Source organism: Candoia aspera, chromosome 15, assembly GCF_035149785.1.
Source record: "Candoia aspera isolate rCanAsp1 chromosome 15, rCanAsp1.hap2, whole genome shotgun sequence".
Classification (NCBI taxonomy): Eukaryota; Metazoa; Chordata; class Lepidosauria; order Squamata; family Boidae; genus Candoia; species Candoia aspera.
Window position 1 is genome coordinate 3,878,646 of NC_086167.1, and position 23,664 is coordinate 3,902,309.

General features: G+C 46.7%; 1 protein-coding gene across 1 annotated transcript in view; it reads left to right on the top strand.

The window, feature by feature from the left end:
- POLE (DNA polymerase epsilon, catalytic subunit) overlaps positions 1-23,664 on the top strand; it is a 57,460-nt gene that overhangs the window by 28,731 nt on the left and 5,065 nt on the right. Inside the window, exons 22-43 of the mRNA XM_063315808.1 lie at positions 1,065-1,157; positions 3,352-3,496; positions 4,053-4,210; positions 4,433-4,628; positions 6,052-6,266; positions 6,488-6,590; positions 6,727-6,807; positions 8,286-8,408; positions 9,163-9,381; positions 10,226-10,435; positions 11,831-11,974; positions 13,658-13,798; positions 16,184-16,337; positions 16,420-16,526; positions 17,734-17,910; positions 18,641-18,864; positions 19,174-19,394; positions 20,136-20,340; positions 20,433-20,606; positions 21,791-21,916; positions 22,367-22,499; positions 22,732-22,903. Coding sequence (XP_063171878.1) covers positions 1,065-1,157; positions 3,352-3,496; positions 4,053-4,210; positions 4,433-4,628; positions 6,052-6,266; positions 6,488-6,590; positions 6,727-6,807; positions 8,286-8,408; positions 9,163-9,381; positions 10,226-10,435; positions 11,831-11,974; positions 13,658-13,798; positions 16,184-16,337; positions 16,420-16,526; positions 17,734-17,910; positions 18,641-18,864; positions 19,174-19,394; positions 20,136-20,340; positions 20,433-20,606; positions 21,791-21,916; positions 22,367-22,499; positions 22,732-22,903 — 3,521 coding nt within the window. The remainder of the gene's footprint in view (positions 1-1,064; positions 1,158-3,351; positions 3,497-4,052; positions 4,211-4,432; positions 4,629-6,051; positions 6,267-6,487; positions 6,591-6,726; positions 6,808-8,285; positions 8,409-9,162; positions 9,382-10,225; positions 10,436-11,830; positions 11,975-13,657; positions 13,799-16,183; positions 16,338-16,419; positions 16,527-17,733; positions 17,911-18,640; positions 18,865-19,173; positions 19,395-20,135; positions 20,341-20,432; positions 20,607-21,790; positions 21,917-22,366; positions 22,500-22,731; positions 22,904-23,664) is intronic.

The window sequence follows — 23,664 nt, forward strand, 5'->3', positions numbered from 1 at the left end:
GCCCGCCCCACCCGATCATCCAGAAAGGGCATGTTGCGGACCCTGTCCGTAAGAGAATTTCATCTGGCGGGGTCCAGGAAACGGGCCTTCTCTGCAATGGCCCCCGCCCTCTGGAACATCTTGCCCCTGGAGGTGAGGCAGGCCCCTTCACTCCTGACCTTCCGGAAGGCCCTGAAGACCTGGTTCTGCCATCTTGCCTGGGGCGGGAAAGTGAATAACCATTCTTGGGGGTGGCTCGCACCCTAGAGTCCCTCCCACCAGCCTGGATTTTATACCTTCTTGGATTTCATATTTATTTATTGTATTTTATAATAATTCTGATGTCGTTTTTATGAGATTTTAATGTTTATATTTGGAGCCTGATTTTATTGTAAACCGCCCAGAGTCCTTCTTTTGGGGGAGATGGGCGGTAATTAAATTTGAATAATAAATAAATTTATCCTTGGTATGATGGCTAGCCATGCTGACGGTCACCAGGAGACTCTGTTCTTGGCTGTGCTGAAATGTTGGGAACATGCAGGTGGAGCTGGCGAGGCTAAAAGAGCGCTTCCTTGCTTGCTTACGTGTAATAACATTTCCTGCACTTTAAGGCTATCCAATAAGCACAGTTCCCTGGACAGTGTGTAAATCTATTGATAGGATCTCCTTATATAAAGTTATAAAAACCAGAATAAAAAAGGCAACATAGAGAAAAAAAACAGCTGTTCTAACCGTAAAGCCAGTAGCTAAGCAACATCTAGTACCTGTGAAATCATTTTCTACAAAGCCTGGGGAAATTGGAAGCTTTTTGCCTAGCAGCAGAAAGACCTGAATGTTTGCTGTCAAACTTTTTCAGGGAAGCGTTCAAGAAGTGGTGCCATCACTGAAAAGGCCCTTTAACACTTTGAGTTTCCAACTTCTCAGGTTGTGTTCTGAGCCACCAGGGTATCAAGCCTCCAGGCATCTTGGATCAGATTAAATTTCAGGGCATGGATTGTTGAAACCTATTCACAGAGCCAGTGTTGCAGCTCCAGGCATAGAACCTGGGACCCATTCTTACCCAGCATTTTCTCTCCCCTATGCAGGGCCCGGTGGTATTCCATGGAAATGGCTGGCATTGTCTGCTTCACTGGTGCAAATATCATTACCCAGGCTAGAGAACTGATTGAGCAGATTGGGTGAGTCCTTGAATGAGCTGCTTGTAGCAGCTGAGAAGGTTAGCAGGTAAGCCGGAGGAAATTCTAAGAGTGGAGGTATTATCTTGCCCCAGGAAGTTTTTCTCCTTCAGTTTATCTGGTATATTCAGCAGGAGGCACCCAATTCCAGTTGTCTGCTGTTTCTGATTGCAAGAGATAATTTGGAACGAGTCTGGCATCTTGCCTTTCCTCAGGGACTAGAGTGGGACTCATAGAATCATACAGTTCACGGGCTGGAGGGGCCTTAGACTTCGTCTTATCTAGTCCAGTCCATCCAGCCTCACTTTGAACACATCTAGCAAAGGAGAATCCACCAACAGGCAGCCTGTTCCATTGCTGAGTTGCTCTTACCATTAGGAAACTTCTCCTGATATCCAACCAAAATATATTTCCTTGTCATTTAAACCTTTTGCTTCTTGTCCTGGAACAACCCTGCCTCGTCTTTTACAGGATACCTTTCAGATACGTTTTCACCGCAATTTTCTGTTCTCCAGGCCCGGTGCTTCCAACCATTCCTCACAACCATTTTTCCTTCTAGGCACCTTATCTCTTGCTTCCCTCTACACATGCTCCTTTGTCTCTTCTCCAATCTTCTGGAAAATAAAACAGAAAGACTGCTGAGGAATTGTGGGGACCTTGCACTTCTGGCCAAGTTGATTCTCTAACAGGTGTCCAAGTAATTAGTCTCTCCTCCCGAAAGGAGCATTATCCAAATCTAACTTGGAGGTCTGTAGCACACCTGCACAAAATATTGTGATTTCCCCTTCCTTGCATTCTTTTTGCGACTAGTATTCCACTTGTGTTTCATTCCACCTCATTTCAGTAACACCTATTAAATCTTATTCACTTTTCTGCATTAAGACTTCAAGTTCTTCTTCCCCTGCATTTGTAATAAGACATATATGAGTCACATAACCTGACCTATTCCTTTCTGTATTTATGCAGTGCTTATTGGTCACCATCACATCCTGCAGACCTCCCCAGTCCCATTGCCAGTACTTGGATTGCACTGTTTTCTGAGCTCTCTTCTCCGTCCCTCCCAGAATTCACTTTAAAACCCTCTGGATCATGTTTATGGTATGGCTTCCAAACAAACTTCCCTGTTCCCAGCACTCCCTCATCTTATTCAGGCCATTTGCATTGGGTCCATCTGCATAGCTAGTTGTTCTCTTCCATTACTCCTTTCTTCTTCCTGGGCTGTGTCCTTTAACAGGAGAGAGAGAAAGAAAACCCCTTCTGTGCCTCTGGCCCCCTCATTCTGCCCAGGGCTTCATAGCCCTTTTTAGGGTCTTCACAGCTGTGTCCAGACAGGTCATTTCTTCCTAGGTAGGTTAGTAGAATGAGCTGTTTGTCAGTGGACCTTGGGAATCTTTCCTTCGCATCCCATGCAGCTCAGTTCTCTTCATAGCCTGTCCAGCCAGCAGACTGTCCCTCTTAATAGAGTCTCCAATTCCCACCACCCATCATTTCCTCTTCATCAGAGCAGAGGCAGGAATCTTTCCCTTTGTAAAGCTTGTAGAGTCCTTTTCCTCAGTCCCTGAGGCCTGTGGCAGCTGCTCTTCACCCACCTGTCCAGTGAGACCATCATCAGTGAGGCCCTGGAAACTATTCTGAAGCTCCTGAGTGAAAGAGTTCTTGACAGTTCTTTGTGTCCTTTTCTTTCCTGTATTTTTCCCCTCCACTTGGTTTCCTTCTCTCCTTTGGGAGGCTCCTTGGTGGTGGTGCTCCTCCCATATTCCCTGTGTCCAAGAATACTCCATCCTCCATGATAAACTGTGGAATAGAGGGTGGGCAGTTTTGCCTCTTCCTGAAGAGCTAACAGCCAGCCCTTGGAGCATGTGTAATTCTTGTTTTCAGGAAGGAAATAAAAGAAGCATCTCGGAAGAAGGCAATGGCAAACCACTTCTTGTAACATGTCAAGAAAACTGCATGGATGCTACTCCCTGCGGCTGAGTGGAACCCAAGGGCATCCTCACTTTTATTCAGTTTTTGCTTTGTTCTAGTTAGGGAAGTCTTTTCAGCTATTCAAAACAGAATATAGAGGTTTTAGAATACACCTGTTAACCACTGTGGCATTGGCAGTATTTGGCCTTCGTATGGCATACTGTGGCCTTGTGACCTGTGACATTCTGTGACCTGACCATCTGAACATGGTCTCCTGTTTTCTCCTTTCCAGGAGACCCTTGGAGCTTGACACAGATGGGATATGGTGTGTACTTCCAAATAGCTTTCCAGAGAACTTTGTCATCAAGTCAACCAGTGCCAAGAAACCCAAGGTGACCATCTCCTATCCAGGGGCAATGCTGAACATCATGGTGAAGGTAAGGAGCTCCATGCGGCTTTCTTCTCTCCACAGGATATAGTCAATTGTTGTGGTTCAGTAGCTAGCATTTATGTTAAGGGCCCATCAAGAAGGTCTCATTACTCTGGGCACAGCACTTAATTGCAGTTATGAGATTCTTTGGACATTTCCAGTATTGTATATTGGATAAATTGGGAAAGGTTCTTGTCTAGAAACTTGCTGCTGATTAGAATAGACAATTTCAGCTAGACAAAGTCAGTGGAAGGCAAATGTAAAATATTCATAGCTTGGGACCGTGTAAGACCAAACAGGCATCTGATAGGCTGGTTCCTTAGATCATCTTAGGCCTAAACTGTAAAGTAGGGTTGACAAAATGCAATTCTTGTATTCACATAATATGCATGCTTGAAAAAGTAAACTGTATGATGCTTAATGTGATGGTCTGGTTCACAAAATATACAACAGATGAGTGGAACAAAATTTAAACGCTGTGTGTCATTATGTGCCTTCCCTTTCTTTAGCAGAAATAACATAAATGGGGCCAAAGGCTATGTGTGTCTCCACTTTCTGTACAGGAGGGTTTTACAAACGATCAGTACCAGGAGCTGGTGGACCCAGCATCCCTCAAGTATGTTTCCCGCTCGGAGAACAGTATCTTTTTTGAAGTTGATGGGCCCTACCTGGCGATGATTCTTCCGGCCTCCAAGGAGGAGGGCAAGAAGCTGAAAAAAAGGTGAGAGACTGGGACTGGGAAGACAAAATTCCGAGAAGGAGTGTCCTTAGATAGGGCAGGTGGGGTGGTGGAGGCCAGAAGGTACTGAAATGTGTTGGCCGAGCACACTGGCACGCCTGGATTCTACAGTGAAGTTGGAATTGGATATTGCCACCCAAAAACTAGTTGTGGGAGGGAGGAAGGGAGCTTGTCTTAGCCCTGCTGGTGCTTGCTGTGCCTCAGATACGCTGTGTTTAATGAAGACGGTTCCCTGGCTGAGCTGAAGGGGTTTGAAGTGAAGCGACGGGGAGAGCTGCAGCTGGTGAAGATCTTCCAGTCGTCGGTCTTTGAGGCCTTCCTGAAGGGCGCAACTTTGGAGGAGGTCTACGCTTCGGTCGCCAACGTAGCCGATTACTGGCTTGACGTGCTGTACAGTAAGGTGGGAGTCAGGACTTGGGTTTGTTCCTGCAGCAGATGGTCAGGTTTATCGCTGCAGCACTTTTGTGCCTCTGGAATGGAGATGAGATGACTGCATGTGGGCAGTCAGTCCCCACATGGCTTTGTGGCCTTTGGAACAAGGCAGATTGCTTTTGGCTCTGGGAAATTCACTTCTGGAAAGAGACCACCATCTCCTGGAACAGTTGGGAAAGCAGAGGCATTTTCAGAAAGGCATTTCCTGCGGGTCTTAATGCTCGATTAAGTTTGCAGTGAAAAACAGTCTTTCAGAGCTGTTTAGGATTTTTAAAGTTACCATCTGCCTCTTCACCCAGTAAATACCAATTCAAGGTGTTGGTTATCACCTTTAAAGCCCTACATGGCATGGGGCCAGGTTACCTGAGGGACCGCCTCTTCCCCATTACATCAACCGGTCCCACCCGATCGTGCAGAGAGGGCATGCTACGGACCCCGTCTGTAAAAGAATTCCATCTGGCGGGGTCCAGGAAGCGGGCCTTCTCTGCAATAGCTCCCACCCTGTGGAACATGCTGATGTCCTAACAGTCAGGAACCACACTGAGACAAGGAATAGGTCTCTAGTGTTTATTACTGCTACGTTAGACAGAAAATCCTAACAAACTGAAGAAGCGTGGGAAAAACCCAGACAGATAAACCCCAAAAGTCAAGGAGAGTCTGATCTGTGTCTCTCTGAATGGCTGCTTAACTCCCCAGTACTACGCATGCGTTTTCCCCCCTGGATAGGGGCCCCCTCCTGTTCACCATCAGTACTCATGACATCTGCCCCCGGAGGTGAGATTCGCCCCATCGCTCCCGGCCTTTTGGTGGAGTCTGAAGACCTGGTTCTGCCGCCTCGCTTGGGGTGGAGAGGGGAATAGAGCTACATGGGGATGGTTCTTATAGACCACTCCTCCCACACTTGGACTGTTTTAGATTCTTCACCACCTGGATTTTTTATTATTTTTTTATTTCTATTTATATATATATTTTACTGTATTTTACTTTTTGTATTATTGTGATGGTTTTAATCGATTGTTGTAAACTGCCCAGAGTCCTCCGACAGGAGGAGATGGGCGGGGATAAATTAGATAGATGATAGATAGATAGATAGAGTTGCTATTCTACCCATAAATGGGACTACACAGAGACCAAAACAAGGAGAATACATTAATTTGGGTTACACAGCCCACTTTACTGTTCTGCTGCTGTTGGTGCAGGGCCTCTTCTTCTTGCTTCCATGGTTGAACATGTTGGATGTTTGAATGTAGTACTGAGAGAGAGGAGCAGGAGCCATGAAGGGTGGAGCTATGTGTAGCTTGATGCGGGCACTGAACCCACACGTGTGAATCCATAGTGGACAATGCCTAGAGCTACAGCTGCAGAAAAGAAACGTGTCTTTCTCCTTCCAGGCAGCCAATATGCCTGATTCTGAGTTGTTTGAGTTGATCTCGGAGAACAGATCCATGTCTCGGAGGCTGGAGGACTACGGAGAGCAAAAATCCACTTCCATCAGCACAGCCAAGCGCTTAGCTGAGTTTCTTGGGGACCAGATGGTGAAGGATGCAGGTCTGAGCTGTCGATTTATCATCTCAAAGAAACCAGAAGGCTCCCCAGTTACAGAGAGGTATATGCCAAGACATTTTGAGTGGGGGCTTTTATTCTCATTTTCAGGATGGACTGGAACATGGGACAGACCCTAAAGGGATACAGTCAGTCGTCTTTCTGAGGCAGGGTCAAGAGCTTGGCACAAGCCCAGACGTGCAGCCAGAAAAAGTTTTCAGGTGATTTTATGCTTGTCTCCCAACTGGCTTTGAGGAGAACTGATATGTTCTCCCTTCCATCCAGAGCCATCCCACTTGCCATCTTCCAGGCTGAGCTCTCTGTGCGCAGGCATTATCTCCGGAAGTGGCTAAAAAGCCCTTCACTGCAGGATTTTGATATCCGAATGGTGAGCAAACTAGGGGGAATGGAATGGGGTGGGGAGCGGGATGGAAAGGGTTGAGGTTGCTGACATTAAGCCCCAGAGTCTTAGCTTAGATAACTCAATTTTGTCCCCTTAATCAGAGTTTTCTGTTTTTCTATAGATCCTAGACTGGGACTATTATATTGAAAGACTGGGCAGCACAATCCAAAAGATTATCACCATCCCAGCAGCTCTGCAGCAGGTAATTATGCTTGGGAACGAATCCTTAGTGACAGCCTGGACTCTTCCGTGCTCTCTGAAGGCACAAGAGGCCATCCTTGTGTTGTGCTGTTATAGTCATAAGCTGTAAGCTCTTGGCTCCAACACGTTTCTGGCCTCCCTCCCTTCCTTTGGCTCAGAGAGTTTGCCAGTTTTTTTCAGCGTAGCAGAAGCTTTGCATGTGGGATTGACCCTAGCGCTGGGCAGAATCCAAGTGCACAAGACAGAGCTTCGTGAAGTTGGGAAGTGCCCAGGGCTGTAAGTTGCAATGGAGTTATGCATCTTGAGCTCCTTGGAAGAAAGGTGTTATATCCCATCCTTCAGAAGCTTGTACTGTACGTAGTTCAGCCAGTTAGAATTGCATAAAACAAATGATAAAAGAATATCATTCCAAAAGAATGAAAAAGTTTTCACAATGTTGCAAGTTGCATCCAGCAGATAAGGTGGAAGCATCCCATAAGACACCAAGGCAAAGTAGTGGTGAAGCTGATGGATTAGGGAGGGGGCCCAGCTCTGAATGACTTTATGCCAGGTCAGTCGCTCTCAGCCCGGTCTGCCGCACGAGGTTGTTGGGGGGAAGTCAAAGGTAAAAGCATTGTGTACGCTGCCTTGAGCTCCTGATCAAAAGGCAGAATAGAAGTTTAACCAGTGAACGAAAAGGGTTTTGCGATGCAGCAAAGAAATGGAAATGATCACCCCTTCAGGAGCAAAGAATAACTAGTTTAGACTTAACCTCAGGGAACGTCTGCAGGGTCTCTTCTCCCATTTCCCCTGCAATGGGTTGCCTGTCCCTGTCAGGTTGCTGATAAATGTCTTAGCTCTGCGCAGTGCTGCTTGGAACTGGAGAGCGGGGGGTGGTGGTGGGGTGTGGAAAGAGTGGACTCTTAAGATGGGGGAGTGTTAAAGGGAAAGATTTCCAGTCTTCATGCACCGTCATTCCCTGTGGACGGTTTATGCTGCATATTGTGCACGAGGCTTGTATTCTGTGTTCAGAAGAACATGCTACTGTACATGAATGTCTTTTGTAGAGCGTATTTCTCCATTCTTGTTTGAATCTGGCTGTTTTATTGCTCCATAACAAATCCATAATCTAAAATCGAAGACAACAAAATCTTTAACCATATAAAATAAAAACATAAAATAAAAGAATTCTACAAGAACAACCATAAGATTTTAGAGCAAATACGTAGAAGAGGGATCCTTTGCCGTATTGGTGCCTCGCAGAGTAAAGATCTTGAGATCCTGCACCAAATTCCACACACCCCAAAAACTCCAGTCCATACTACCGTTCAAATGGATTCAAGGCAGGGAATACTGGCTTTCTGGCAGAAGATGACTCTAAATTCAGGGTCACTGCTATTGTCGTTTGTTTGCTCATGGCAAACAAAATAGTAGCATCTTTGCTGCAGCAAGAGAAAGAAACGAAAACAAGCAAGTGGTAAACATGAGGTGTCCTGGCAGGTGAAGAATCCGGTTCCCCGCGTCCGTCACCCAGACTGGCTGCACAAGAAGCTGCTGGAGAAGAATGATGTGTACAAGCAGAAAAAAATCAGTGAGCTCTTTGTCAGTGAAGGCAAAAGACAGGTAAGAGTGGCATATTACACAGGGTCAATTCAAAGCTTAAAAAAAACAACCCTGCGACTTCATAAGCTTTTACCAGGTTTTTGTCATCACAAATTTAAAGGGCGAGGTTGGTATGTCAGGATCACTGTCCATCTCCCTAATATGATCTAGGCTTCAGCTGGCCTTTGGGTATGGACAGGTTCAGGATTGGTAAACAGTCTGTCTCTATAACCACCAGTTCCTTCCTGTTTAAAGGAACAAGCTTGTGGGCGTGTGCAGGTGGGGCTGGTATAGCTTCCTGGGGCTCTAAGGCAGCCAGCTGGATTGAGAAGAGTGGTGGAGCAGGCTCAACACTTGGAAATAGGTAAAAGTACTACCTAGTAGGGCAGCATGTTGAGTAAATAATAGGAGAGGATAACATGGGCTTAAAAGGACCAATGATAGACTGATATAGCCCTCCTATGATTGGCTCAGGACTACATGGGGTTGGGTGAGTTCTCTTTAATTTTTAGAGGTGGGTTGTACCTTGGATAACAAACTTGCACTTCCCTGCCATAGCCTCTGACATCTGGGGATTATGGGGAGGATGAAGACAAATGACATGATGGATCTGATATATTTTTCTTTTTAAGAATGCGGGGATTTTGTTAAGAGGCATTGGAGAATACTGCGTAATTCTAGTCCATAGCTATTAATTCAGTGGGTAATATGAATCAGTTATTTGAGAGCTCTGCCATAACTCAGTATGTAACCAACTGCTGGATTTTCCCCATAGGTCTCTGCTAACTTACCCCAGAAGGATATCCCAAAAACTCAGGTGGCTGATATGGAGGATTTTGGGGCCACCAAGGCTCTACAGCTAGTGCTCCCTATATCAATCAAGCGTAAACGGATCCCCACAGCAGAGGAGAGCCAGCAGCAATCCCAAGCTCTGGAGCTCACCCAATCCTGGAGGGAGATTCTGGGACCTCCACCACCCACTGGTACCACTAAGGTAAGTCAGCCTCTTCAGGACTGCAACTGCATCAGAGAACAGGCCAAAATCTCAGCAAATAAGAAGCAGGGGTTGCTCTGGTGTTGGGGCTGCCCAGTGGGAAAGTCAATGGTCCCTCACTCCTGAGACAGCTTCAGAAAAAGGAAGTTGTTGGAAGGTTTTGACCATTGCTCAGATGGGCTTGGTAAGCACTGTGAAGAGCAGCTGCTCCCGTTCAAGGAGTGCCACACATGGGCTTGCATTTGACATGTTTCTGGCTTCTGTTTTTAAAAGCTGTATTTATAGTCATCAAATGAACATATAAGGTCTGTAACAAACGTTTTACAAATAAATTACCCTGCCTGGTCTGAAGCCCTAATTTTAGATTAGCTGTTACTTCTGCTGTTGAAGCTGTGAAAAGACGAGATGAAGTAATCAGAGATGCAGGATCAAGATGGGCAGGGCTAACACTTCCAAACCCAGCTGTCTTCTTTGGGGAAAGTTGGGGAGGTAAGGGATGAAATGAGTGCCTTAAGCTTTGCAGAGCCTTAAGGTGCCTATGGTACTCCTTGAACCTTCCCCTGCCAAATCAGGTTGCTTCCCTCATTTCAGAAGTGCCCTAAACCTCTGCAAAATGTGGCACCCATTTTGTCCCTTAAAGCCCCCAAATTTGTTGGCTGCTTCCTCTGAGCCTTCAGCAGGGCTGAGAGAAAAAGTGTAGTCTCCATGCCACAAAAGGTTGCCTTCCCCTGGTCTAGATGAAATATTCAGAATTCTTGTCCCTGAGCTAAAGCACCCCAGATGGCTTTGCAGCAGCCGGTAGCCCCTCCCAACAGCTGCATCCGTTGTGTTTGTTCTGCCACAGGAGGAGCGCCTGCTCTGGCTCTGCTACCATAAGAAAAAGTGGGAGCTTCAGGCTCGTCAGCGCCAGGAGCACCGGAAGAAGCGGAGGCTGGCAGACAGAGAAGTGGTTCTGGGTGGCGGACCGATTCGGGCTGGGCCCTCTGAGGGGCTGAGCATCTATCTGCGCAAGGCAGCCCGCAGCATCCTTGATATGCCCTGGCAGATAGTGCAGGTATGGGGCGACGGGGAGCGCGCACCTTTTGCTGAGGACCGTGGCAAGATGCAACATTAAATGTGGGCACAACGGCCTGTAGAGTGACCTGATACCCTCCAACTATGGTGCCCTTCAACCCTCAGATCCCCTTGCTAGAGAAAACAGGAGGGATTCCTGTCTGCCCCATTGTGATGGGAGACGTCCTGTAACGGAGGGGCCAACAGTCTGTGGAGCAGAGCTTCATTTGTGATTTCTCATTCCTGAGGTGGTTCCCTGTGCTCCCTTCCTTTTCTTTGCTCCTCTTCCACTTCAGTGGAAAGGTCAGATTGTTCCTCCTTACGCTCTATTGCCTTTTATCAGGGCACCCTAAGCTGCTCATATTTCTTTTCCTTGCTTGCATTTGAAGCGCCTTTGAAAAATAACCCAAGCATCTTGTCACCTTCAGTGGGTACTCCTGCCATTTCATTATACTTGGTCATGCACACAATGCAGCATCTGCCTTCTACAAATCCAGCACAAATCCTTCCATCATCTCATCTGACAGACAGAGTACATGGAACAGAAAATCCCTGACCAAGAACTGTTTTGATGACCTGTCTCCTGTTTGCAATCTGGAGATGATCATCTTAAACTTTAAGGTTATTCCAATGTTCAGAAAAGGACTGAAGGCTCGGATTGCTATATAAATTGCATAACAATAACAGTGAAGATAACATTTGTCCAAAGGTATCTCCTATAATTGGCACAGCTCAGTCCCTTTAATAATAACGGGCCTGGCAACTGAGCTGCTCGTAGGAGGAGAAAGGAGTATTAGGTATGTTTGCCACCCTGAGTTATTTATAAAAATAATAAAGGTGGGATAAAAAAATAATTAAATAAAAAAGGAAGGAAGGAAGGCACGTGGATCTGCAGATCATTGAAACAACGCCTACATATGGGAGGGCAGCAGGCAGTGAGAGGAGAGATCAGAGAAGCAGGAGGGCATGAAAAAAAGGAGAAGGGATTGGTGGAAAGACATGGGGACTTAAACAAGAAGAGTTGGGAGCAGAGGAGAGCGACTGCGAGGTTGGAAATAGCAATATTCAACCTGGACTGGGCAGAGTACTGCTCTTCAAATCACAGGGCATTCAGGCAGCCCTTACAGTGGAAGGAATAACCTTCAGGAACACCAACTGCTCTTCATTAAGATGTCATCCATCAACTATGGCCAATAACTTTTGTTTGTTTTAGTTCGTTACCAGATACATGGAATGCTGATCATAACAGTGTTGTGTGTGACTCAAAACTTTGCTAACAAGTATACTAAGCTATGTCCAATCTGAACAGTATTTTTTAATAATACCAAGTATAAATTTGCCTCATGCCTTTTCTCCAAAGATTCACCATAGTTGACGGTCAAGATTTTCCTCCTAGATTGCTGAGACCAGCCAGCCAGGCCTCTTCAAGCTCTGGGCTGTGATTGGGAGTGATCTGTATTGCCTCAAGCTGAATGTCCCACGTACCTTCTACATCAATCAGCGTGTTCCTAAACCTGAAGAGAGCACGGTCTATAAAAAGGTATGTTAAACTTACTGTTGGTTCCTAGTGAACGGTATGTGATTTCCCATCTCTTCTAGAATTCTGCCTAGTTTTGACATCAGTTTGGCTGGCCAATAGATTTCACAGTCCTTTTTTCTCTCCTCTTTGGAGACAAGGGCAACGCTTGCCCATCTTCGGCCCTTGATCAGCTCTTGGAGATATCACAGAGTTTACAAAGAATATCTCTGAAGTAACATCCATCATCTGTTTTAGCATCTTGCATTACAATCTATTTGGCCCTGGAGTCTTCAACAAATTAAACTAATTTAGATTCCTTTCTTTCTCCTAACCCTGAGCAGAACCAGCTCTCATTATCATAGTTTTCAAGACGGGATGGCCACTTTTTCCTCAAAGTTCCTTCCACTTTCACATCTATCAACCATTTCTAAGTGGTCAAAAATCAATTTCCCAACATGGGAATCTAGTAGTAGTAGTTATCCAGAATTGTTATTATGGCTTGCCTCCGTGAATATTTTGTTATCTTTTCTAGGGAGACACCATCCATCTGTTTCTCCTGAAGTATTTTGTACAGCCATGATAATATGAAACATTCAGTTTTCTGTCCCACGCACTGAGCCTTCGTACATAGGAACAGTGGAGCCTCTGGTTGCTGAGACTTCCAGCTTCCCTGCTCCGTTTGTCTGCGAATTACTGAGCACCCTTCCATTAAGCTTGTTAGTCTCTTCCTTTTCACTTACGTTTTTGTTCTTGACATTTGGGCTCAGGAGTTCATAGAGTTTGTTCCTCCTCCCGTTAGTTATAAAGCTCCTGCTGTCTCTTTCGACCTGAATTTTATGTTGTGCAGATGTGTAGTTCTGTCTCTTGTGCAAGTAGCACGGATCTCTCTTGATTTCTTGGAATGTCCATACTTGTATTGCATGCTTCTACTTTCCAACCTCCTGCATTTTTCTTTCTTCTGCTCCTTGAAGACCTTCCTTTTCCAGTAACCTTTTTTAAGGACCTCCTTATCCCTTACCTCAAAACCTTTTACCCTTGATAAATCAGAGTGTTTGGCGGTTATAAGGTGTAATTAATGCTGTTCTCTGGCAGGAAGATAGACATAGCACAGATGTGGCCAGTCATTACAGCCACTTCCCTCCGTGTCTGTGGTGTTAGGATTTTCAGTGACTGTCATTCTTTTGGAATTCTACTCACCGTTCTCCACTGCGCCCTAAACTTTCTCGTTTGGGCACTCAGGCTGCTCTTTCCCAGGCCATCACTAACCCTTCCTATGAAGTTCACCTCTGCTGTCTTGACCTGTGCCCCTCCTTTCTTCCATTTCATTTTGCTAGGCTTTTGAATTTGTGGGGGAGAATTATCCTCCGTTTCTACACAGAGCGCTCTAGGCAGCTAAAAGATTAAAAATGAAAAATAGAGGTTTTTTTAATCACTTTGTAGTTAAAACCACTGTTAACAAATTAACCAATTCAAGCTGAAGAGGCCTAGATAAAAAAGAAGAGCTTTCCTAAGGAACTTCTTTCCTAAGATCCGAAAGTGTGTGGATCCTGAGCGGGTGCATTCCATAGGGAGGGAGCTTCATACAGGCAAAGGCCATCTGATTATCCTAAAGGGATAAATCGATTAAGCTCCCAGAACCGATCAGTACATCCAGGCCAGTAACAAAAGAGGCCTCTTTCTGAGCTCTTCCCGTTCTCTTTGCAGGTGAGCCGAATTCTTCCTCGTTCCAACTTGGTCTTCAACCTGTACGAGTACTCAGTGCCTGAAGACATGTATCTAGAACGCATCAATGAGATCAATGCCAGTCTCTCTGCCCCAGACGTTGAGGGGGTTTATGAGACCCAGGTAATGTCTTGACTGAGATAGAAAATGGGGGGAGCCAAGGTGAGCGTAGACTCACAGGTGATACGCTTGCTTCTTCCGCAGCCACACCATAAAAAGTGTTTGCAATATTTATGTGATTTCAGTAACCTTTTTTAGCCAGAGGAAACTGTACCTAACCCATCACTGTCCCCTCCGCAGACACGCACAGGTGCTCCTGCCTTCTTCCTTTCTGACAACTGCGCAGTCTCATTCAATTCAAGCCACTTCTTTCTCCCAAGATGGTTTTCTACTTCCAGGTCTGGCATTAGCTTTTCAAAATAATCTAAGTTGCCAAGGAGTTGCCACCAACCTGGGCTTATACATGCTTACTGAGGAGTAAATGCAGTGGAACTTAATCAGACATCCTGCTCAAGGAGGCCAACATGAACGTAGATTGCTGTGCTCAGCACTTTTCTTTCTATATTTCTGAACCCAGAAAGAGAGGACAGCTGCTCCAGTCAAGAAGGTGGGGAGAAAGGATTCTCCCTTGCTCCCTACTGATTTTTGTTTTTCCCTTTATTTCTTTTGGTCCTGATCTCCTGGTGCCGTTTTGAGCTGTCCTGAGGGAAAAAGCTGGGGAGGAGATTGAGAAAATGAATCTATGGATTGGGGGAAATCAGTTAAGAGCAGAGGAAGAGCTGGAGCAAAGCTGGGGGCTGGGTGGGGAAGAAATAATGGGGGAAGGTTCAGCAGGACAAAGAAGCACCTTTTTTACCCAAAAGGAAGACAGGTTTCTCCCCCCTGCAACTATCTTGGTGGATAGTAGAATCATATAAAGGCAGATCCTATGGTGTGGAAGAGGCCGCTTCTGCCTCAGGATTGAGGACGGTAGAAAAATGAGTGTGGGGCCCTAGATGGAGAAGATGGCACCGCTTTCTCTTCTCCTCCTGCCTCCCTGCAGACACTTGAAGGACAAACAATCAAATTCTATTGAGCCATACAGAAAGGGTTAAAATGCATCAGGCAAGCAGCGAGGGTGAGCTGCTCCTCCCTTCTGATCCTGGCAGTCTAATCTTCAGAGACACCCAGCTTTTCTGCAACAATATCGTCACTGCTGAAACTGTGATTGCCTTTAATGATGATTCCCCTCCAGTAGTACGTGGGGGGAAGAAGTTCATCCCTGCTGCTTGGCTAATGAATCTGGACTCTCATAATGTCTGAACAGAGCCTTTCTCCCTCAAATTTCCTTCACTGCCCAGAGACCTCTCTCTTTGCTGGATCTCCATCCAGTTTTGTTTCTCTCAATTTCTCTCCCCTTCCCTTTTCCTTTCACTACCCTGTTATTTCCACTGTGGGTTCTGGATATGACAGTGGTTTGTGTGTGTTTATGCAGGGTGGGATTTCAATTTTATAAATGAGATGCCTTATTTAATTTAAATTAGATACTTAATTTAAAACAATAGTTGTTCAATCAATTGACTTTTCCCACCCCTTTTTATGAAGTGTGGCTTTTGGCAAGTATGTATACTCCTATATGGGCACGTGCACACACTTATCGCATGTGCACCTTTATTGAAGTCTCCAGGATTCAGATCCTCTGGAGGTAGCAGCCTTCAGTTGGCGAGGCGGTAACACGGGCAACATTTCGTGTGATTTTTGTGTTTGTTTCTATTTTATTCTCTATTTTCTTCCTTTTGTGGGAGATCATCCTCAGGAACCTTTCCTACCCCTGACTTTTGACCTCGTAAATCATCTTCAAGCTTTTCTTTTCCTTTTTTTAAAGTCATTTCTGGGAGCAATAAGATGCACAGGAGCTATGCTTTGCTGTCAAGGCCAGCATGATGTCCTCTGGAGCAGCCTTGGTTATAATTGCCTTACTGGCAAAAACTGGAGAATACAGAAGCCCTTTCAGGAAGGGGGACAGAAGAGGGAGCTAAGCAAGTCAGGATCTACAGAAGTGTCTCCAGAATTTGCAGCTGCCAGTTAGCGATCTGATGGATGCAGGTGACGAGCATTTCAGTTGGGAAGAATAACTTCCATGTTAAGCAGATCTTGGAGGATCACGCTCAGGTTTCCAAAATCAGAATTGCAGAAGTTCTGTACTGAGTGTTGGGTGATGTTTGGTTCTTTAGGTAAACTCTCTTGACAGGCAGGAGGCAGTTCAGAGACTGGGAGAGGGTAATTATTCTGACATTAATTTGCATCAGCCTGTTGCAGTGGATGGGAGAAGCCATTTGCACTGGTTCCACAGATGGAGAATGACACCTCGCTTTGGTCAAACACTGCTCTTCTTTCTTCAGCAGTTCTTAATCTCCACTCTGCCAGTCTGGTCCATGAGATCCACTCCTCTGATATCAGAGGGTTAACACCTGGGGCTGACAGTGGCATGCTACAGACACCCTTATCAGCTGATTCCTCTTTTCCCAGGTGCCATTACTCCTGCGGGCCTTGATTCACCTAGGCTGCGTCTGCATGGTGAATAGGCATTTGGTGAGACATCTGAGTGGCCGGGAGGCTGAGACCTTTGACCTGGAGCACCTAGAGAGGCGGTCTCTGGCACAGTTCAGCTACCTGGAGCCAGGTAGGAAGGCGTGTGGCTGATCTGTGCTGCAGCAGTGGAGATGTTGACTCCCCTCTAATACAAGGCTCCTTTCTGTGTCTAGGGAGCATCCGGCACATCTACCTCTACCACCACTCCCAAGGCAGCAAGGCATTGCTTGGCCTCTTCATCCCCTCCCAGCGCAAAGCAGCAATCTTTGTGCTTGATACAGTAAGTTCAGAGGCAGGAAAATAAGGGAGAAGCTTGGGGTGAAGATCTAGGTAATTTCCTCCGCATATTGGGATCAATCTGGAACTATTACTGAATTCAGACCAAATATCATTTTTCCTTCCTCCTGTTGTTGCTGGAAAGTTTTGCGGGGTAGAAGAAAACCAACGATACAGGGTCCTGTGTTTTTCTCCTAATCTCTCTGCCCCAATTACATATTTACAATAAAATATCTCATGTTGCTTTCAAAGAGTATTGCTTTTTGTTTCCATTTGTAGAAAATTCTTACATTTTAATCTAGACACAGTTTGTATAAAACTGCAAAAATGCTTAGCAACTTGGGGGAAAATAGAAGATTGCAGTATATGGATGTTGAGAAAGTGATAACAAGGGATTCAGGGATTCATTTTGCAGGGCAGACAGCCAGACCGCTGAGCAGAAATCTCCTCTTTTCCAAACTTCATAGAAACAAGCAGGAGATGCACAAGAATGCACCCTCAGTCGTTCATGGCAGAGGTTTGTGCAGAACTTCGTAGTGATCTTTGCCAAAGGAACTGCAGATACTTTTTTGGCTCTGATCTACTAGACTCATAGTCCAATTTGTCTCCATGGAGCTCCAAAGGCATCTATAGACCTACCCTTGATTTTATCTTCACAACAACCCTGAGGGACTAGCTGGGAAAATTTGCTAGGCAGCCTTGGTGACCAAGGCCACCTAGCAAATTTCATAGCCAAGTCAGGGTTTCTTCTATCCCAATTTCTGCTCTGATGCTCTAAGTGCTGTCATATATCAGCTCTTCTATATCGAGAACCAGAGTCATGGTCCAATTCTGCCTGTGGCTTTGTGCTCAAAGTTGTGGGTATTTGAAGGTGTGCAGTGAGTCTGCAGGCTGCGGAATTACTTACCCACAATAAAGATCTTGGGATTGTGGCAGTATATAAATGTAAAGTAAACACATAAAATAAATAGCCTTCATTTGGATAACTGAAGGATGGCAAAAATAGATCTGTGCTTCTGCTGTGGCAGCAAAGCAGGGTAGAAGCCATAACAACAAATCAATCCTGAAAGTCGCAGCCCCCCCCCTCCCACATCTGTGTTTTAAGATCTTGTCAGATTCATGTCAAGCTTCACTGCTCCTTAGACTCCCTGCCTAGGGTCCTCCTTGCAGGTCATCTCCCTTTCCTGTGTAACACAACATGTTTGGCTTAGGTGCGCAGTAACCAGATGCCAAATCTCAGCAACATGTACTCTGCTGAGCATGCTGCCATGGTGGAGAAGGTGGGCCAAGAGCTGCTCCCTCCAGACAAGCACATCTTTGAAGTTCGAGCTGAAACAGATGTCAAGAGTGTCTGCAGGGCAGTCCAGCGCCTCCTGATGGGGTACAAGGTAAGGCCTGAACACCCCCCTTGCAGTCTTCCTCTTCCCACCCAGCACCCCCAAGGAGAGACTCTGGAAGCTTGGCTGTTGGGGTGGGCCCTGCTGACCTGAGCATCCGGCTGTCTTGCTATGCACACAGCCTCTTGAATGCAAAGCCACTCCTGATCTTCTGGGGCTTTTTTTGTTGTTGTTGTTGTTCTTTGGAAGGTTCATACAAAAACCTGTTGAGGAGGAGAAAATAAATCACATTTGCTCAGAGGCCTGTGACAGCAGCTGCCCAGGGTGAGGGTCTGCACTACATGCCCACACAAAATCCCTACTTCTAGATGTTCTTTGCTCCCCCTCAGCCTGCCCAATTCCTCAGTCCCAAGCAGTGCAGACCAATATCTTCATTTCAATAAAGCAATATATGGAAGTTGAGGATGTTATAAATTCTGCCACTGCTTGCCCCAAATTGACAAGGTTTCCTTCTTGGTTTAGAAGAGGGAAGTCCAAGGTTCCGTTACCTTTTTGACTAACCTTTCACATGGCTTGTGCTTTGGTTCTGATCTTTCAGAAGGCAAGATTGTTGGTCAGACTAGAAAGGGCTGTCCAGGCTGCTGGAAGTCAAGAAAAGCCACCTGTGGTTGAGGAAGTTGCCAAACTCATTGTTACATTTCCCCTCCTGTAAGAAAAGTCTCTCTCACATAAATTCTCGCTTCTCCCATCCTCTCTGAGTAATCTATCTTGTCTATCTCAGGACGAGCGTAGGGGGCCCACCCTCATTGCTGTGCAATCTAACTGGGATTTGAAGAGGCTGGTCAGTGGCATGCCTGTTCTCGAGGAGTTCCCGCTGGTTCCTATCCAGGTGACAGATGACATCAACTACGGCATATTGGACTGGCAGCGCCATGGTGCCCGGCACATGATCCGCCGCTACCTCAAGTTGGACACGTGCCTGTCTCACGCCTTTGACATGAGCAGGTGAACCTTGGGAAATGCAGAAATGGGCTTTTGGAAGCCAGAGGAAACTTTGTGTGGCTCACCTGTCCTGAATCCAGACCCGGAGGCTTAGTTCTTATACTTAGGTCTCAGTGATCAGTGGTTGACGTTAGAGCTGGGAAATAGCAAGCAAAGGCTGGTATTGGCATCCAGTGCCACCATTCCTGAGGTCTCATGTGGATAGATGTCTGAAACCTCAGGACCCTTTTATTGGGGGCCTTGATGCAGTACAAGCTTTAGCAAAGCATTTTGCTTTCAGCTGCATGGTGAATGTTCCTCCCTTTGCTCTAGGTATTATCACCTCCCTATTGGGAACCTCCCAGATGACATCTCCACCTTTGGCACAGACCTGTTCTTCTCTCGCCACCTCCACCGCCACAATCATCTCCTGTGGCTCTCTCCCACCTCTCGCCCAGACTTGGGGGGCAAGGAGGCAGATGATAGTCGCCTGGTCATGGAGTTTGATGAAAGGGCCTCTGTTGAGATCAACCACCCAGGCTGTTATTCAACAGGTGAGTAATGGAGGGATGGAGATCTTGCTTTGTTTCTGCCTGTTGTGGCAGCCAAACTGCAGTCATGCTAATTCCCTCAGATGGAAAAGGATTTGAGGAAGGATCATTCACTCTGATATCAGCCAGGCCCTTTCCCCTGACTGCGTTACTGGTGTCTTCTTGGCCTTTGTCCATCCCTTAGGCTAGGCTGAGACCATTGCCACTGCCCCAGGAAAGTTGTACTGGACCTTAGTCAGCACATAGAGAATCTTGTCTGAAACATTTGGTCGCCATTGGTAAGGGGGTGTCTTCAGAAGTCACCGAAGAGCCATTCCAGGTGTTGGTGCAATTGGCCTAGCACAATAACCCCAGCCCACATGTTTACCCTGCTCCATGAATGTGCATATTGGGTGAGTTTGTTTTTCCAAGAGTTCTTTGCTGGCATCTTGTAATGCCAGGTTAGAACTGTGTGGGAGAAAACTGAAGCAGAACGATCAAGGCAAAATGGCTTGAAAGCTGTATGTCATCCTGACCATGCCACCTTTTGGTATCTTTCCTTCCCTGTTTAATACCGGTAGGGTGAGGGGTCCTGGTTCTCTAGCAGTTTGTCTCTCCCTCTCCCACAAGTAACTCTTCCCTCAACTACTGTGGGGAATAAAGAGTGTGGCCATTCTTCTGTTGGTTGAGTCTGTCCCCTTTGGACAGCAGGAGGGAAGTGGATCCTCAGGGAAGTTGAAGACTTTCCCTTTGCCATTCCTGCAGTGTGTGTGGAATTGGACATCCAGAACCTTGCTGTAAACACCATCTTGCAGTCCCATCATATCAACGACATGGAGGGAGCATCCAGCATGTGCATCAGCTTTGATGTGATCCAGCAGGCATCGCTAGAGGATATGGTCATGGGGAACCAGGCAGCCAGTGTCCCCGCCAGCTACGATGAGACTGCCCTTTGCTCCAACACTTTCAGGTGCGGCTTGGCCCCCTCCAGCCCTCCATGTCCAGAGAAGTAGCTTATCTTGGACCTGGAGAATGAGGGATGTCCTTTTTGTTCCTGTGCAGAATCTTGAAGAGTTTGGTGGTGGGCTGGGTGAAGGAGATCACACAGTACCACAATGTCTATGCCGACCACCAAGTGATCCATTTCTACCGCTGGCTGCGCTCCCCAGCCTCCTTGCTCTACGATCCTGCCCTGCATCGGATGCTCCACGGCATGATGAAGAAGCTCTTTCTGCAGTGAGTCTTTCCTACAGAGAGCCAAAGTAGTGGAACTGGGGGGGCAGAGAGAGACACGCTGGGCAGGGATGGGGGAAATGCAGTGATAGGGCATATCACTGGGGCACATGCAGCCTCCCTTAAACTGGCATCTGTTTTGCACCACTGGAGCTGCCTCGTTATCCTCTGTGCAAAGTTTGTTTCTCTGGATTAGGCTGAGTTCTGCCTACGGCTCTTGACTTTCACCCAGGCCCAGCCAGAGAACTAACTCTGTTGAAAAACCTGTTGGTTTGAGTCACCCTGAGTTTGGTGGGGGGGAGGCTTTCTACTGGGGGGTACCCCAAATAAAACCACATCTTGAGCTCTTCCGTAGCTTTGCCCACGACACAGCCTTTGGAGGCTGTGCAGTCCTGCCTGGCTGATTGCAACCAGCTCCATAGCCTGGGTGCAAAGACTTGTCTCAGTGCAGACCCAGCTGCACGAAGTCCTCTTCCCAGACAACCTGGATCTTGAGAGGAAGCGTCCTCTGTGGGATTTGTGGGCTGTCTCCTTGGGAGCCTGTTAGGAGAATTTGCAGCAGGGCAAAGGCAATTAGAATTGTAGCACAGATTGCTGCACCCTCCTCTCTGCAGTGTATTGTTACAGGTTTGGATACATTTCTTGTACACAGGTAAACTCTGAACCAAGAGGAGAGGAAATCCTGGGAACAATGATAGAAGGAATATCCTGATGAGATTTAGCGGTCAGGAGGTTGATTAGGATTAATTAAGTGATTGAGAAGAGTGCCAGATGGAACCAGTCACAGTACTTACTGAGATCTAGGCAGTTAACAGCCTTGAAGAGAGCAAACAGGACAGGTTTCGACAATGTGGGCTTGTGGGCAGGTACAGGCCAATCTTAGTTGCGCTCCACTTCTTCAGCAGTGGGTGAAAAGCCCAGTCATGCCGAGGACACATTGGAAGAACAGTGGAAAAGCAGGCCAGGGAGGAAAATTCAAGGACAGACAAACAAGAAGAAGGTGTGGAGGGAGCTGTTGTTCTCTAGGACTCAGGATGTCCATGAGGCTTTTCTTCTTAAAGCTACAGTACCCTAAAAGTAGTAAAATGTAACAGAAAAGATACAAGTATGTAGCATTTCCACAACGGTCCCCGGTTACACAGGACTAAATCCACTCCCCTCTTTTACCTCCTGCCTCTCCTCCGCAGGTTGGTGGCAGAATTCAAGCGCCTCGGCTCCTCCGTCATTTACGCTAACTTCAACCGCATCGTCCTGTGCACCAAGAAGCGCCGAATCGAAGATGCCCTTGCCTATGTGGAGTATATCACCAACAGGTATGCTCGTCCTGGAAAGAGGGTGCCACAGCTCTGAGCCATTTCCATGGTTAGGAAGGGAGATTATTCAATGGCTGTGTTAAAAAAGCTAATGGTTTGTGCCCCATTGTGAACTTAACGAAAGGAGGCAGTTCTGGGAATTTCAGGACAGCCCTGGAATTTCCCCTCATATTTCGAATCTGCTGCCCCACCTTGGCATTCTGGAGAACAGAAGATACTCCTGTGGGCACGTAAAAAGCCCATCCACCTTTATGCGTATTCATAGAAGGATATATCAAGCTTCCTGAGCCTTTTGTGCCACTGGGCTCAGGCTTTGGCTGCCAACTTCTCCTGGTACTGCCTCTCCCACCTCCCTGCTGCAGCGTTCTGAGAGCAGCCAAGAGGGCCATCCTGCCTCTTTCTGGAGACATCTCACAGCTCACTCAGTGGTGCTCGTCTTTTCTCTTCCAGCATCCATTCAAAAGAACTCTTCCACTCTCTGGCCATTTCCTTTTCCTGCTGCTGGGAGTTTTTGCTGTGGATGGACCCCACCAATTACGGTGGGGTCAAGGGCAAAGTGCCATCCCAGATTCACCATGGAGAGGTAAAAGGCTGGCAAGGAGAGGGGCACTGGCGACCCTGTGAGGGGCTGAGCTCTTCATACAGGGAACTGTATGGGTGGGCTTTTCTGTTCAGCTGCACCAAGGGGAGATAGATGATAGCCCTCTTCTAGGGCAAACGAAAGAAAAGGAACAAGAGGGGTGCCAGGTGCTTTAGAACAGGGAAGAAGCCATTGTGCAGGTGGAACTCTTGGTTTTGAATAACTTAAAATACAGGAGATGAGGAGTAAACAGACAGATGTAGCCAACAGTGAGGAAGAAGAGGAGGAGGAGGAAGAAGGCTTAGGAGAAGATGGTGTAGAGGACCTGCTGGAGAACAACTGGAACATCATGCAGTATTTGCCCCAGGCAGCTTCCTGTCAGAATTACTTCCTCATGATTGTGTCTGGTAAGTTCTGCAGACGTCTGTGCTTCAGAGCAGTGGGCCCTGGCTGAATGTTCACTTCTGAAGAGGCCAAGGAGAGGTCCAGGGTCCTTTCCAGGGCCCTTCTTCAGTTCTGCCACACATGCTCCCAGTGGTTCTTGGGCTCCATTACTCCAGCATGCGATTCCTAGAATGGCTTCTATGCCTGCACAGGGCAAGTTAGGAATGTTGTAGAGCACAGGAGTCCTTGTCGGTTCGCAACATGCATTGTGCAAGGTGCTTTCCATGTCTCTGGAATGTTCTGAGCAGGGTGTTGCACAGGTGCAAAATGCAGAGTGTGAATTCCCAGAGAACAGCAGGTTCAGGTCAGTAGCTAGTTCTTTTCCATATAGTTAGCCAGACCTGTGAAATCCTGGCAAGATTTCAGAAGTGGTTTGCCCTTGCCTCCTTCCTAGGGTTGAGAGGGAGTAACTAACCCAGCAGGCTTCATGCCTAAGATGGGACTAAAACTCACAGTCTCCCAGTTTCTAGCCTGGTGCCTTAACCACCACACCAAACTGGCTCTCGAGTTCACTCGTAAACAACATTTGTTATAAATCTGTTGTGGATCTATATGTTACTGTTGGGTTCTGTTATTTCTGCTCTTCCCAACATCACTTTTCTTTAAGATTATCTCTCTTGAGGTTTCTCTGAAATATAATAAATGAATTTTACAAAAGCACATGATAGAAAATGCTGCCAGAAAGCTCTTTAACCATTACCTGTTACTTAAGACAAAAAAGAAG